Below are 15088 nucleotides of genomic sequence, written 5' to 3' on the forward strand. Positions count from 1 at the left end.
AGTGGTACGTTTGTTACTGCTGATGAAGTACATTGACACCTCGTCACCCAGAATCCATGGTTTACAGGATTCACTCTTGGTGTTGGACAGTCCATGGGATTGGACAAATTGATAATGACCTGTATCCACGATTGTAGAATCATACAGAATAGTTTCACCACCCTAAAAATCATCTGGGCTTCCCCTGTTCCTCTCTTCCTCTCCCCTACCCTGACAGCCTTTGTTCTTTTTACCATCTCCATAGTTTTGCCTTTTCAAAAATATCATATAGCTGAGATGATACAGTATGCACCTTTTCAGATTAGCTTCTTTTACTTAGTAATATGCATTTAGAGTTTCTCTATGTGTGTCTTTCTGTGGCTTGATGGCTCATTTTTCAGTGCTAAATAATCTTCCATTTTATAGATGTACTACAATTTATACATCCATTCAACAAGTTTTAGCAATAATCACTAGAGCTACTATAAATAACCATGTGTAGGTTTTATGTGGATATAAGTTTTCAACTCATTTGGGTAAATGTCAAGGAGTACAGTGGGCGGATTGTATGATAGGAGTATGTTTTGTTTTGTAAGAAACTGTTAAACTGTCTGCTAAAGTGGCTGTATCATTTTGCATTCTCGGCAGCAATGAATGAGAGTCCCTGTTGCTCCATATCGTCACCAGCATCCCTAGTGATGTCAGTGTTCTAGATTTCAAGCATTTAAATAGGTGTGTACTAGTATCTCACTGATGTTTTAGTGAGTTTGCAGTTTTAGGGAATTTGCAGTTCCCTAAGGACGTATGATATGGAACATCTTTTTATATGTTTATTTGCCATCTGTATATCTTTGGTGAGGTGTGTCTGTTCAGTTATTTTGCTCATTTTTCTTTTCTTTTGGCCGGGGCTGGGTTTGAACCTGCCACCTCCGGCATATGGGACCGGCGCCCTACTCCTTGAGCCACAGGCGCCGCCCTATTTTGCTCATTTTTCATCAGACTGTTTTCTTACTATTGGGCTTTACAAATTCTTTGTGTGTGTGTGTATATACATATACATATATATATTTTTTCTTTTGAGACAGAGTCTCACTTTGTCACCCTTGGTAGCCTGCCATAGAGTCATAGCACACAGCAACCTCAAATTCCTGGGCTCAAGCGATCCTCTTGCCTCAGCCTCCCAAGTAGCTGGGACTACAGGCACCCACCACCATGCTTGGCTATTTTTTAGAGATGGGGTCTCGCTCTTGTTCAGGCTGTTCTCAAACTCTTGAGCTCAGGCAATCCACCTGCCTCAGCTTCCCAGAGAGCCAGGACTACAGGCGTGAGCCACAGCACCCGGCCTCTTTGTATATTTTAGATAGCAGACCCTCATCAGATATGTCCTTTGGAAATACTTTATTTAGAGAAAATATTTATGGTTTCTGTTTGTATTCTCTTCACAGTGTCATTTGCAAAGCAGACATTTTTAACTTCAATGAAGTCTAGCTTATCATTGCTTTCTTTCATGGATTGTGCGTTTGGTGTTGGCATTGCATCTAAAAAGTTGTCGCCACACCCAAGGTCATCTAGATTTCCTACTGTGTTGCTTTCTGGGAGTTTTGCATTTTACATTGAAGTCTGTGATCCATTTTGAGTTAAATTTACAAATCATTTTCATCTTTAATTTCCTGACAAAATTCACAAAAAGCAAAGGAAGTTGGATTAGTACACATTAAAACATTTGGGAAAGTCTAAGTAGGCTTTCTCATTTATTAACCGAATGGCCTTGAACAAATAACCTTTTTTTTTTTAAATAAGTAAGCTTTGATCTTTTATTTTATTTTTTTGTTGTTGTTACAGTTTGGCCGGGGCCGGGTTTGAACCCACCACCCTCAGTATATGGGGCTGGCGCCCTGCTCACTGAGCCACAGCCACCGCCCCAACAAATAACATTTTTTAGTCTCAGATTCTTCATTTCATAATGAGGATAATAGTCCAAGGACTGTATAAAGTTGATATGAGAATTGAGTGAGATTGTGCTTGTAAATCACTTAGGAGCTTCTGGTTGTTGGACACAAGTAGGTGCTGAGAGGGTGGCTCGCCCAGCCAGGGCATGGAAGCTCTGCACGCCCTGTCCTCATACCTTGTCCTGTTCATCTCTTCAGCTGGCTGTTCATCTACATCCTTTGTGATAAAGCAGTAAATGTGAGAGGAAGCCAACACTGAACACCACAGCTGCTGTGCAGTAGCAGCTGATCTTGGTGGTTCTTGCTATTGTGACGCTGGGGAAAAAGAGCATGTAGACATAACATGTAAGGAGAATTTTGAGATTGTTTTTTTCTTACTCCTCACTGCTTCTAAATTCCCTTCTTTGGTAGGTGGCGGACTTTGTGGCAGCAACACTGCAGAGAGCATGTGCAAGCTTGGCCCATCAGGCAGAGAGCACCGTGGAATCCCAGACACTGAGCATGTCCATGGGGCTGGTGGCCGTCCTGCTAGGAGGAGCTGTCCAGGTGAGTTGTAGGCGAGAGCCAAACTTGAATGGAGGGGAAAGAGAAGCAAAATACCCATTTCTCTCTTCCATACGTACCCATGGGAGAAATAAGAATGGATATTGCACATAGGATAACTAAGTCAGTTTGTTAATGAGAATTCTCTCCAAAGTAGAGGACAAGAAAATCATGCCATTTTCACTCTGTCAACTGAATAGACTTCGCTGTCGAAAGGGCAGAGCCCTTTCCTACCTGATATAAGCTTGATTTGGGAACATCTAGTATGGTGTTTTGCATCTAAGGTAAATACTAGATTCTCGGGCCTGATTCTCCCCAGGTGCAACCCTTGTTTCTACTACTGTAGTCAGAGGGAATTCCTTAGTAACCTGCATCCATTATTTTAAATAGCTTTATTGGAGCAGAGGATCCATTGTTCAGTCCTGTCACAGAGCATGTTAAAATTTGCTTCCAAGGTGAGCATGGTAGCTCACACATATAATCCTAGCACTCTGGGAGGTCGAGGCAGGTGGATTGCCTGATCTCAGGAGTTCGAGACAAGCCTGAGCAAAGCAAGACCTAGTCTCTTCTTTTTTTTTTTTTTTTTGCAGTTTTTGGCTAAGACTGGGTTTGAACCCACCACCTCCAGTATATGGGGCCGGCACCCTACTCCTTTGAGCCACAGGCACCACCCAAGACCTAGTCTCTTCTAAAAATAGAAAAACTAGCTGGCTTTGTGGCAGGTACCTATAGTTCTAATTACTCGGGAGGTTGAGCTAAGAGGATTGCTTAAGCCCAAAAGTTTGAGATTGCTGTGAGCTATGATGCTATAGCACTCTTATCTCAGGATGACTGAGACTCTGTCTTTAAAAAAAAAAAAATTTTCGTTGTGGCGGGTGCCTGTAGTCCCAGCTAGTCGGGAGGCTGAGGCAAGAGAATCGCTTAAGCCCAGGAGTTGGAGGTTGCTGTGAGCTGTGTGATGCCATGCCGAGGGCTGTAAAGTGAGACCCTGTCTCTTCAAAAAAAAAAAAAAAAAAATTTTTTTTTTTTGTTTCCAGCCACTTTTAAGTGTATATGTTTGTTACATATTTAATTTGTAATTTTAGAGTTTATTCCTTTAAACAGCATTTCTTGTCTACTTGTGTGCCAGATACTGAGCGAGGGCTTAGGGAATATAGTGGACAAAGCAGACACAGCCCCCTACCCTTATGAGTGTGAGACACTAAATACATTTAGAATTGGATGAAGTACCCAAAGAGAAGTTAAGGGTGCTAAGGGAACATAGCATCTAACCTAGGCTGGGAATATTTCCACTGAGGGAGTGTAAGTTTAAGCTAAAACTTGAAGGATTAATAGGAATTTGAGTGTATGTATAGTGAAGATGGAGGAAACTCCTTCAATTAAAGAAAATATGTTACAAAGTCTCAGTAGCAAGAAAGCACTTGCTGATACATTAATACTATGTAGAAGGCTGGTATAGTTGAATTGGAGAGACCAAGGAGAAGAGTAGCACCATCAAGGGAAAAAGATAGGCAAGGCCCAGGTCATACATACACATGTGTGCGACTTGTTAATTACATACATTATGTTAGGAGACTGCAACAGAGCAGAATAGGGTTAGTGCAAGTATTATGAAATCCATCTTGAAAATCAGCATTCTTATAACTCAACAATGAGTATGGAACCCTCCGAATTTTTTTTTTTTTTTTTTTTTTTTTTTGTGGTTTTTGGCCGGGGCTGGGTTTGAACCCACCTCCTCCGGCATATGGGACTGGCGCCCTACTCACTGAGCCACAGGCGCCACCCGGAACCCTCCGAATTTTTGAGTTTGAGGAGTCAAATCTGATTTATTCTTTTTTTTTTTTTTTTTGAGACAGAGTCTCATTATGTTGCCCTAGGTAGAGTGCTGCGGTGTCACAGCTTACAGCAACCTCCAACTTTTGGGCTTAAGGGATTCTTTTGCCTCAGCCTCCCAAGTAGCTGGGACTACAGGCACCTGCCACAACGCCCGGCTATTTTCCGGTTATAGTTGTCATTTTGTTTGGCAGGCCCGGGCTGGATTCAAACCTGCCAGTTCTGGGTGTATATGGCTGGCACCTTAGCTGCTGAGCCACAGGTGCCGAGCCTGATTCTGATTTTTGATATATGAAAATATGCCTCTCTCTAGCTCTCCTTAAGGGGAAAAGGAATTTTATCTGAGCCTATTAATGTGGAGCCCATCTCTTGGTAGATTAATTTTATATTCCTCGTGCAGTTTTTTTTTCCTGAGATGGAGTCTCACTCTGTCACCCTAGGTAGGGTACCATGGCGTCATAGTTCATAACAACCTCAAACTCTTGGGTTCAAGTGATCCTCTTGCCTCAATCTCTTAAATAGCTGAGACTATAGATGCCTACTACAACGCCTGTCTAGTTTCTCTAGTTTTAGTAGAGGCAGGGTCTGGCTCTTGTTCAGGCTGGTTTGAAACTCTTGAGCTCAAGCAATCCACCCACCTCAGTCTCCCAGAGAGCTAGAATTATAGGTGTGAGCCACTGTGCCCAGAACCTTAATACTTTAAAATATTTGATACTTTAAAACAGTGGTTCTCAACCTTCCTAATGCTACAACCCTTTAATATAGTTCCTCATGTTGTGGTGACCCCCAACCATAAAATTATTTTCATTGCTACTTCATAACTGTAATTTTGCTATTGTTATGAATCGTAGTGTAAATATCTGATATGCAGGATGGTCTTAGGGGACCCCTGTGAAAGGGTCATTTGACCCCCAAAGGGGTCACGACCCACAGGTTGAGAACGGCTGCTTTAAAAAGAAGTTTTTAGTTCCGTTCCTAGAGCCATATTATATCCCTAGTGATACAACTAGTAAGGAAGAGTTCACCAATGGATTATTTATTTATTTTTTAAGAGATGAGGTCTTACTGTGTTGCCCAAGCTGGTTTCAAACCCTTGTCCTCAAGAGATCCTCCATGGAAAGGATGAGAAAAGCCCATCATAGCTTTCCAGTTGAGAGATTACAGGCATCAGCCACGATGGGGGCCACCAGCAGAATAGTTTTTCTTAAGACATATTGTTACTGGATTTAGTTGGCTAGATCGATTTTTGTTTTCTGGTTGAGTGTTAATTTGCATAGTCTTTGTTTCCATTAGTGAGAGTGCATTTTTGTAGGTGGAGGGGTTCTCTTTATTTAACATTTATCATTTCAAACCAAATCCCCAATGGAAAACAGATTACAGAAATCTCCTTCTCCCTTTCTAGAAGACCATTGTTGGGGGGGCAACTGTGTATGTTAGTCATGTTCTAAGACAGGTTTACTTGACTGATGTAAAAGTGGATCCCTTGCCTGTCCCTGCCTTTTTGTGAGCCATCCTGACTCACTGATTACACCCTGGATTTCTCTGACTTTGCAGTTAGTGAACATAAACACGTCATCCTCTATACTTTTGTCCTAGATCTATTAATCTTTTTTTTATGTTTGATTCATGAATTTATTAATATAGGTGGCTTATATAACATAATGTTGGGCTTTTTTATCTTTGTATTAAAAAAGCAAGTCATGTTTCTGAATTTTTCCAGTTGGTCATTGTCAGGCTAAAGTCTTTACTTTTTTTTTTGAGACAGAGTCTCTCTCACTTTCTTGCCCCCATAGAATGCCATGGGATCAAAGCTCACAGCAACCTCGAAGTCTTGGGCTCACGTGATCCTCTTGCCTCAGCCTCCCATGTAGCTGGAACTACAGGCACCAGCCACCACACCCAGCTATTTTTTAGAGTCAGGGTCTCACTCTTACTCAGGCTGGTCTTGAACTCCTGAGCTCAAGCAATCTACCTGCCTCAGCCTCCCAGAATGCTAGGATTATAGGCGTAAGCCATTGAGCCCGGCCAAAGGTCTTTACTTTAGTCTAGAGAACTATATAATATACCTAAGCCCTATAAGGATTTGTTGTTTTGGCTAATAAAAAAGAATCTAACAGCATCTGAACATTTTTTTTTCTAATTTATGTAATTAAGATGATTATCATAACATGGTGTCTGGGAAGAAGAGTTAATTTGGAAAAAGTGTAGGCTTAACATGGCTAACAAGACAACTATCTGAAGAATGTGCAGTTATTTATTTTGTGTACTGTTTGTAAATGTATCCTGTGTATCCAATAAACAGGCTACCCTCCCCCCCCCCCAAAAAAAGACAACTGTCATTCCAAACTCATTTTCTAAATTTGAAGGTTGGTCATCAATAAAAATATTATGTTAGTAACTTTTCCCTGTCCCCTCAAGAAGCAATTTCTGCATAACACTGCAGGGCTCTCCGGGTTCTCTAAAGCACTGCTACACAAAGCAGAGCAGATCATTATTTTAAAAACCAAAACCGTTCTGTTCCAGGAAGACAGCAGAGCCTACCAGTTAAAAGCTGGTCTCTTAATCTTTAAATCTGCAGTCTGTTGGGATGCGGGTCCATTATTGGGAGACAAAAAGTACATCTTTTCTCAGAATAGAAAGAAAAAAAAAGTACATCTTTTCTCTAAAGAGGTAGGGATCTTTATCTTGGCATTACACTGCTTAGGTTGTGTTTTTGACCAAAGGCCATTGCTCAGACTCCTTGGTAAAAAACTTAGCCTAAGCATAGGACTGTGTTTTAGGTATTTTTAACTTACCAGAATCCTAGTAGAAGCTCAGAGACTGGGATAGAAGTGATGGTAAGGGAGCTAGAGAATGGAGGAAAGGGAGAGAGGGAAGAGCCATGGAAATCTTCTGCGTGCTGACGACTCATTTCCTATGTTGAATGCTGTCTTTTCTCTCCTTCACTGAACTACAGGTGGGTGTTCTATAGAACAGCCTGGGAAATTTTCCATATTTCAAGCTATTATATAGAACTTCAAAGGGCAGACAGTGATTCTTAATTACTGTTGCTTTCAAGCAGTCTGCTTCAGAGGTGTCGTACATATTTAATAAATCTATCACAGTAGGAATATAATAAATAGTTTTTGGATTAATGGATAAATGGGAGGAAAAAATAAGAAAGAATAAAAGGAAGACAAGAAAGATGGATTTCTAACTAGGAAGGCATGGATTTTTGTTGTTGTTGTTGTTTATCAAAAGAGCATGGGCTTTAAAAGGTTTAGAAACACTGCCCTCACCCCTAGTGAGCAACTTTCAGCTCCGGGTACACCCATGGGAGTGTTGTGAATGTTAGTCATGTGTGGTGAGGGGAAGAGAAAAGCCACACTTCTTGTTTTCACAGGCATTTGCTTGCTTATCCCCTAGTTAATGCAGACTTTTCTCAGAATTTCCTTAAGATGGAGGGATATTCTTCAATCACGTATATGTAGGTGATTAAGCTTACTAAAAAAAGCTCTCATTTGGAAACCACTGTGCTTCCGTTTTACTTTTTAACAATGACCTTCCAGTTAACTAAAGACTCCTCTAATTCTTTTTGCTTTTGAGATTAAACCATCTGTTTCTGGAATTGTCTTCATTGTGTTCATTTGTGCACATTGTTAAAGATGTTCACAGCTTTATATGATTTCTTTCTTTTTTTTTTTTTTGCAGTTTTTGGCTGGGGCTGGGTTTGAACCCGCCACCTCTGGCATATGGGACCGGCATCCTACTCCTTTGAGCCATAGGCGCTGCCCTGGCTTTATATGATTTCAATAAAATGATTTCTGTTGGGGCGGCGCCTGTGGCCAGTGGGAAGGGCGCCAGCCCCATATACCAAGGGTGGAGGGTTCAAACCCAGCCCCGGCCAAATTGCAACAACAACAAAAAAATAGCTAGGCGTTGTGGTGGGCTCCTGTAGTCCCAGCTACTCCGGAGAGTGAGACAAGAGAATCACCTAAGCCCAGGAGTTGGAGGTTGCTGTGAGCTGTGTGATCCTACAGCACTCTATGGAGGGCGATAAAGTGAGACTCTGTCTCTACAAAAAAAAAAAAAAAAAAAATGATTTCTGTTGACACCAGTGGCCTGTGAAAAAGGTCTTCATCTCTTTTTTCTTTATTTTTTTTGTAGAAACAGAGTCTCACTTTATTGTCCTTGGTAGAGTGCCGTGCTGTCACACAGCCCACAGCAACCTCAACTCTTGGGCTTAGGCGATTCTCTTGCCTCAGCCTCCCGAGTAGCTGGGACTACAGGCGCCCGCCACAATGCCCGGCTATTTTTTTGTTGCAGTTTGGCCGGGGCTGGGTTTGAACCTGCCACCCTCGACATATGGGGCCAGCGCCCTACTCACTGAGCCACATGTGCCACTCAGGTCTTCATCTCTTTTATGTCACTGCTTCCAAAGATTCTAGTACCACCAGAAGCACACTATGGCATTAATGGCAGGCATCAATGTTAAAGGATGAATTTTAGGCAAAGATTCAATCATTACATTAAAAAATATAACTATGAAATAATTTATTGTTTTTCCATTTTACTATGTATTATTTCCTATGATCTTAGGCTTTAGGGCTCACACAACCTCTTTTTAGGTACAGTCTAAGACTTGAGACCAGGGAGGAGCTAAGTATATTGTTATTATAGGTACAAAATTGATTTATTTCAATGACACCTCTCTTGTGTTCTTTTTTTTTTTTTTTTTGCAGTTTTTGGCCAGGGCTGGGTTTGAACCTGCCACCTCTGGCATATGGGGCTGGCGCCCTACTCCTTTGAGCCACAGGCACCACCCCTCTCTTGTGTTCTTTTTTTTTTTTTTTTTTTTTTGTGGTTTTTGGCCGGGGCTGGGTTTGAACCCGCCACCTCCAACATATGGGACAGGCGCCCTACTCCTTGAGCCACAGGCGCCACCCACCTCTCTTGTGTTCTTAATGCAAACACATGGGTGATAGATATTTACTCAACCACCATGCACATAAAGTCCGTGAAAGAACTTTGTATACTATGAATACCACTTGCTTTTCTTGCACCTGCGTAAGGTTTTAACAGTTTACAAAATTCTTATACCATTTCATTTGATTCTCACAGTAAACCTGTTACTGGGATCAGGAATGAATTTACTACCAGCAATCAAAAACTCAACTAGGCTTGGCACCTGTGGCTCAAGTGGCTAAGGCGCCAGCCACATACACCTGAGCTGGAGGGTTCACATCCAGCCCAGGCCTGCCAAACAACGACGGCTGCAACCAAAAAATAGCAGGGTGTTGTGGCAGGCGCCTGTAGTCCCAGCTACATGGGAGGCAGAGGCAGGAAAATCGCTTGAGCCCAAGAGTTGGAGGTTGCTGTGATGCTATGGCACTCTACTGCGGCGACAGACAGCTTGAGGCTTTGTCTCAAAAAAAAAAAGAAAAGAAAAGAAAAAACCTCAACTAACAATAGCTTAAACAAATAGGGTTTAATAATCTCGTTTAATAAGAAGCCTGCAGTTAAGCAATTACTGGTATTGGTCTAGCAACTCAACTATTCCTGTATTATCAAGAACTTGAGATTTTTCTGACATTTTTTCTTTGTCATAATTTTTTTTTGACATGTTGGCTATTCTTGATTCTATTTAATTGCCTTCTCTAGAGGTGGCTGCTTAGTCCTAGGCATTACATTTGAGATCAGGATAAGTAGGGAGAAAGGATGGTGCTAGTCACAACTGTCCTTTTCATAGATAAAGCAGAAGTATTCTTAGAAGCTTCCCCACAGATTTCTCTGTGTATTCATTGATCAAAGTAGGGTCACCTGATCACTCTCATCTGCAGGGAAGTCTAGTACAGTGAGCTTCCAGCTCCCATAGTGGAAGATGGCAAAGGAGAGGGGAAACGAGTTAGCCAATCAAGATGGGCAGGTGTTAGTCTCATTTTATTACAGGTGAGGCCTTTGAGGCTCAGGATAGTACATCTACGACTTGTGCCTGAATCTGAGATCCAAAGTCCAGTGCTTGCCTCTATCCAATCACATAGTCTGAGAGTATCTTAGAATTAAATAAATATATACCAAGTGCCTTTTTGCCTTCATGGAGGTTACTTTATGTGGCTCCAATTAATCTGATGAATTTATGAATTCATCTTTTTTTTAAAGATCCACATTTCTATATATCTTTCTTTTTTTTTTTTTTTTTGAGACATGCCCAGGCTGGAGTACAGTGGTACAATCATAACTCACAGTAACTTTGAACTCCTAGGTTCGAGTGATCGCTCCACTTTAGCCTCCCAAGTAGCTGGGGGAAGTTGGGACTACTGGCACATGCCACCAAGCCTGGCTGTGTTGCCTTGAACTCCTGGCCTCCAGTAGTCTTCCTGCCTCAACCTACCAAAGTTCTGGAATTACAGACATGAACCACTGGGCCCAACTCCCACATTTCTATATCTTATGTGTATTTCTATATATAGGTCATTATAAAGCAGGGCATACTGACCTAGAAGAAAAGCAAAAAATACCATTTGTGATTAAATTTGGTGATGTATGTATGTAAATAAGGACCCAGATATATAAACTGATCAGTTAAATATCTGAGGAAACATAGTTGATGTATAAAAATGAGAAAAAATAAATGTAAATATTTTTCAGAATTAGGAGTTTTTAGGTCTGTATTTTATTGCTGGATTTTCTTCTAAAACAGTGGTTCTCAACCTTCCTAATGTGGCAGCCCTTTAATACAGTTCCTGTGGGTTGCGACCCACAGGTTGAGAACCGCTATTTTAAAACAATGATTCTCTCTGGAACAGGTTGAGCCTATGGATACCCCGGAGCTTTTATAGATCTCACATGGGGCTTTCTTAATATACACGTACCCAGTTCAGATATAGTCCTCCGAAGAAGGCGTGATCACTCCCCTACCCACCATCCTGAATCCTTGTCCTCCAGTTCAACCTTCAGTTCTTACACAAATTGAGAGCTTGGAGACATTCAGAACAACTTACCATCTAACTAGCCTGGTAACAGAATGAGACTCTTGTCTTTAAAAAAAAAAAGGTCATCCAGATTTTCTACTGTATTAACTTGTAGGCATTTTATAGTTTTGTATCTTGCAGTTAAGTCTGTGATCCATTTTCAGTTAAAATTTATGGACGGTGGAAGGTCTGCATCTAGATTCATTTTTGTGAGATGCCAATTGTTCCCTCACCATTTGTTGAAAAGATTGTCTTTTTTCCATTGGAACGCCTTTGCTCCTTTGTCAAAGTTCAGTTGACTATATTTATGAGTCTATTTCTGGGCTTTCTGTTCTGTTCCATTGATCTATTTGTCCTGGTAGTTTTTTAAGAAGAAATTGTTATGTGTAATGGAAATGAAAAATAGGCCAAATAGACTGTAGATAGAAACAGATACTCTCATTTCAGATGCTTAAAAAGAAAAAAGTCCACGATACAACTGAGGCAATGAATGAAGCTTAGCACAATGATGACACTAGTAAAACTGTTCTAAAAGTCTTTTTCTGTGCCACATGGAACTCTAAAAAACCTTTACTCTGCACATACATATTCTTTTCTTCTTTTAAGATATAGTAACATCAGAATGTCAATCACTTTACACATGAAAATAAATTCACATGTCACAGAGCTGGAAATTCTACCTTCTATTGATTTTGCATTAGTTTCTAAATATATAAACAAAAAAAATCTGGATGTGTAGTGAAATGCTGTGGGTACAAACCTGACATATGCCTCAAATTTGCCTTTACTTGGAAGATGGGGGAGGTGAACAATAACAATTCTAATGATTTATAGAGCAGAATGAGAACATTAAATAGTTTCTATGAAAATGGTTAGTTGCTTAATTGGTAGGTTGGTTGGATAATGGATTGAGTGGATCATTAAGTAGTAAATATCCTGCCTAGTTCTAAAAAGAATCTAAGACCCCTCAGGTTTTCAAATTTTTCAGGGCCTGATGAAGCCTCCTGTGATAATTTCTCTAGTATTTTCAAACAGAAAAATATTACTATTGATTCTTACATGTCATTAACGACACACGCCCCTTTCTTGGTATTGCGTATGATATTATTCAAACAAAGCTTCTGCAGAGAATAAAATCTTGGCTAATTTTAACTCCTACTTTCCTAGAGAAATCCCCTTTCGCCAATTGTCATCCTGATCCTTTCCAGATCTTTGGTGCACTTGATCATTGAACAGCTTTGTTCTTTCAAGTGAGATTATGTAGAGTATTGGGTAGGAGGCTTTGATCCTCATTTCCTGAGTTCATATCTTATTCACATTTTGGACATATTACTTAACTGGTCATTGCCTCAATTTCCCCATGTTTAACACATTAACTGCCATGTGAGTTATATTTAACTTACACTAGTTTTGAGCCAGGGTTTCGTGAAACATATATAACTCACACATCTCTTGACCTATCTTGACCTAATAATAGTCCCAAGGGGGGAAAAAATTTTTTTTTCTAGTGTGGTAGACAATGTGTTAAAATGTAATCAATAGTCATAATCCGGGCCAGGCCTAGTGGCTCACACCTATAATCCTAGCTCTTCAGGAGGTGGAGGTGGGAGGATTGCTTGAGCTCAGGATTTTGAGACTAGCCTGAGAAAGATCGAGACCCTGCCTCTACTAAAAATAGAAAAACTAGCTGGGTGTTGTGGCAGGTGCCTGTAGTCTCAGCTACTTGGAAGGCTGAAACAAGAGGATTGCTTTAGGTCAAGAGTTTGAGGTTGCTGTGAGCTATGACGCTACAGCATAGCATTTTGAGACTCTGTCTCAATAAATAAATAAATCATAATCATATCATAGGGATTTGAGTATGTGTATATATGTGTTTTAACTTAGAAAAGAACCTGTACATGGTAAGTGTTCATAAGTATTCAATAAATGTTAGCTCTAATTACTCAACAAATAGTTAATGAGTGCTAGACCCAGACAATATGCTGATTACACCACAAAATGATTTGATCCTTGTCCCTTTTTCTCCAAATGTATTTCCTGGCACATAGTACTCAGGTCCTGTCAACATTTGCTATATTAATTTGAGTTTGGCATTTTTAAATTTCATTTTGTAGTTGAAATCAAGTGATTTTGCTGTCCTGAAGCAGTTGCTGCCTCTGTTGGAAAAAGTATCCAACACATACCCTGACCCCGTCATCCAAGAACTCTCTGCTGATCTCCGCATCACCATCTCTACCCATGGAGCCTTTGCCACAGAGGCTGTCAGTATGGCTGCCCATAGTACCTTGAACAAAAGAGATCCAGAAGGAAAAATAAAAGAACAGCCGCAAACTAGTCATGAAGGATACACTGATGGAGCTCATAGCCACCTCAGACAACAGCGAAGCCACGAGGAATCCCCCCAAACAGGCCTGCCATCCAGAGTTCCACTCATGCCTGAGGGGATCAATAAGCCCAGCACTACAGCAAACCAGAAATCTGCGAGTACAACCACAGAACAGCTCCAAGAGGTTCTGTTATCAGCTTATGATCCTCAGATTCCAACCCGGGCTGCCGCCCTGCGTAGTCTTTGCCGATTGATAGAACAAAGAGAAGCAAAAGCCCTTGAGATGCAAGAGAAGCTTCTGAAGGTAAGCAGAACACCTGGGCACAGAGAGGGATAGCCGTCCAGGAGCCGTTAATTTAACACATATTTTTGGAGACTTGACTATGTGTCAAGCACTATCCCAGGCACACTCCAGGAACTTGTAATCATTCTCAAGAGGTAACAGACACAGGAAAGATTAGAGAACATGAGACTACTCAATTGGACATGAACAAGCTGCCAGAATTTTTGCATGCAAGAAATGCTATTGATGGTCAACAAAAAGAGAGTTGAAACCTTCTGCAGGATGTAGATTTTAACATGACCTTAACAAACTGGTAAGGTTTAAGCAGAGGAAAGAAAGGGGGCTGGGATAGCATGAGCAAATTATCAAAGATGGGAGAGTCCCTTTTGTGCTAATAAGTCCATTTTCAGCACTGCAACCTCACCCAGATAAGCTATTTGTTTTCTTTGGGTCCTTTTTGAGAGGAGCATAGGGCAGAATTGGGTCTCCTCCTTCTCTCTTCATCATCGTGAAAAAAGCTGTTTTTTAAATTGTAGATTTATGGGGCAATATATATGCTTAGTTGGGGATCTTTTTCCTTTTGTAAAAATTGTCCTGACCTTAGTATGTATTAGAGATTAAGAGCAAGGAAAGGGCAGGGACAATGGTTTGTACCTGTAATCCCAACACTTTGGGAGACCATAGTAGTAGGATGATTTGGAGTCAGGAGTTGGAGACCAGCCTGGGGAACATAGTGAGACCCTGTTTCTTAAAAAAAAAAAACAACAACAACAAAAAACAGTATTAACCAGGCTTGATACACACTGACATTCCCAGCCTACTATGGAGGCTGAGGCAGGAGGATCACTTGAGACCAGGAATTCAAGGCCCCAATGATCTATGATTGCACCACTGTACTCTAGCCTAGGCAACAGAGTGAGAGCCTGGCTCTAAAAAAAAAAAAGTAAGAAAGAGGCTCGGCGCCTATAACTCAGTGGCTAGGGCACCAGCCACATACACCAGAGCTGGCGGGTTTGAATCCAGCCTTGGCCTGCCAAACAACAATGACAACTACAACCAAAAAATAGCCGGGTGTTGTGGCAGGCACCTGTAGTCCCAACTACTTGGGAGGCTGAGGCAAGAGAATCACTTAAGCCCAAGAGTTTGAGGTTGCTACCAGCCGTAATGCTACAGCACTCTACTGAGGGTGACATAGTGAGACTCTGGCTCAAAAAAAAAAAGGTAA

General features: G+C 41.1%; 1 protein-coding gene across 2 annotated transcripts in view; it reads left to right on the forward strand.

Annotated features, from left to right (window-relative positions):
• The window catches only part of TANGO6 (transport and golgi organization 6 homolog), a 200973-nt gene that overhangs the window by 60914 nt on the left and 124971 nt on the right, over positions 1–15088 (forward strand). For both annotated transcript variants that reach the window (XM_053604717.1, XM_053604725.1), the window contains 2 exons: positions 2340–2474; positions 13369–13884. In XM_053604717.1, coding sequence (XP_053460692.1) covers positions 2340–2474; positions 13369–13884 — 651 coding nt within the window. The remainder of the gene's footprint in view (positions 1–2339; positions 2475–13368; positions 13885–15088) is intronic.

Source organism: Nycticebus coucang, chromosome 2, assembly GCF_027406575.1.
Source record: "Nycticebus coucang isolate mNycCou1 chromosome 2, mNycCou1.pri, whole genome shotgun sequence".
Classification (NCBI taxonomy): domain Eukaryota; kingdom Metazoa; phylum Chordata; class Mammalia; order Primates; family Lorisidae; genus Nycticebus; species Nycticebus coucang.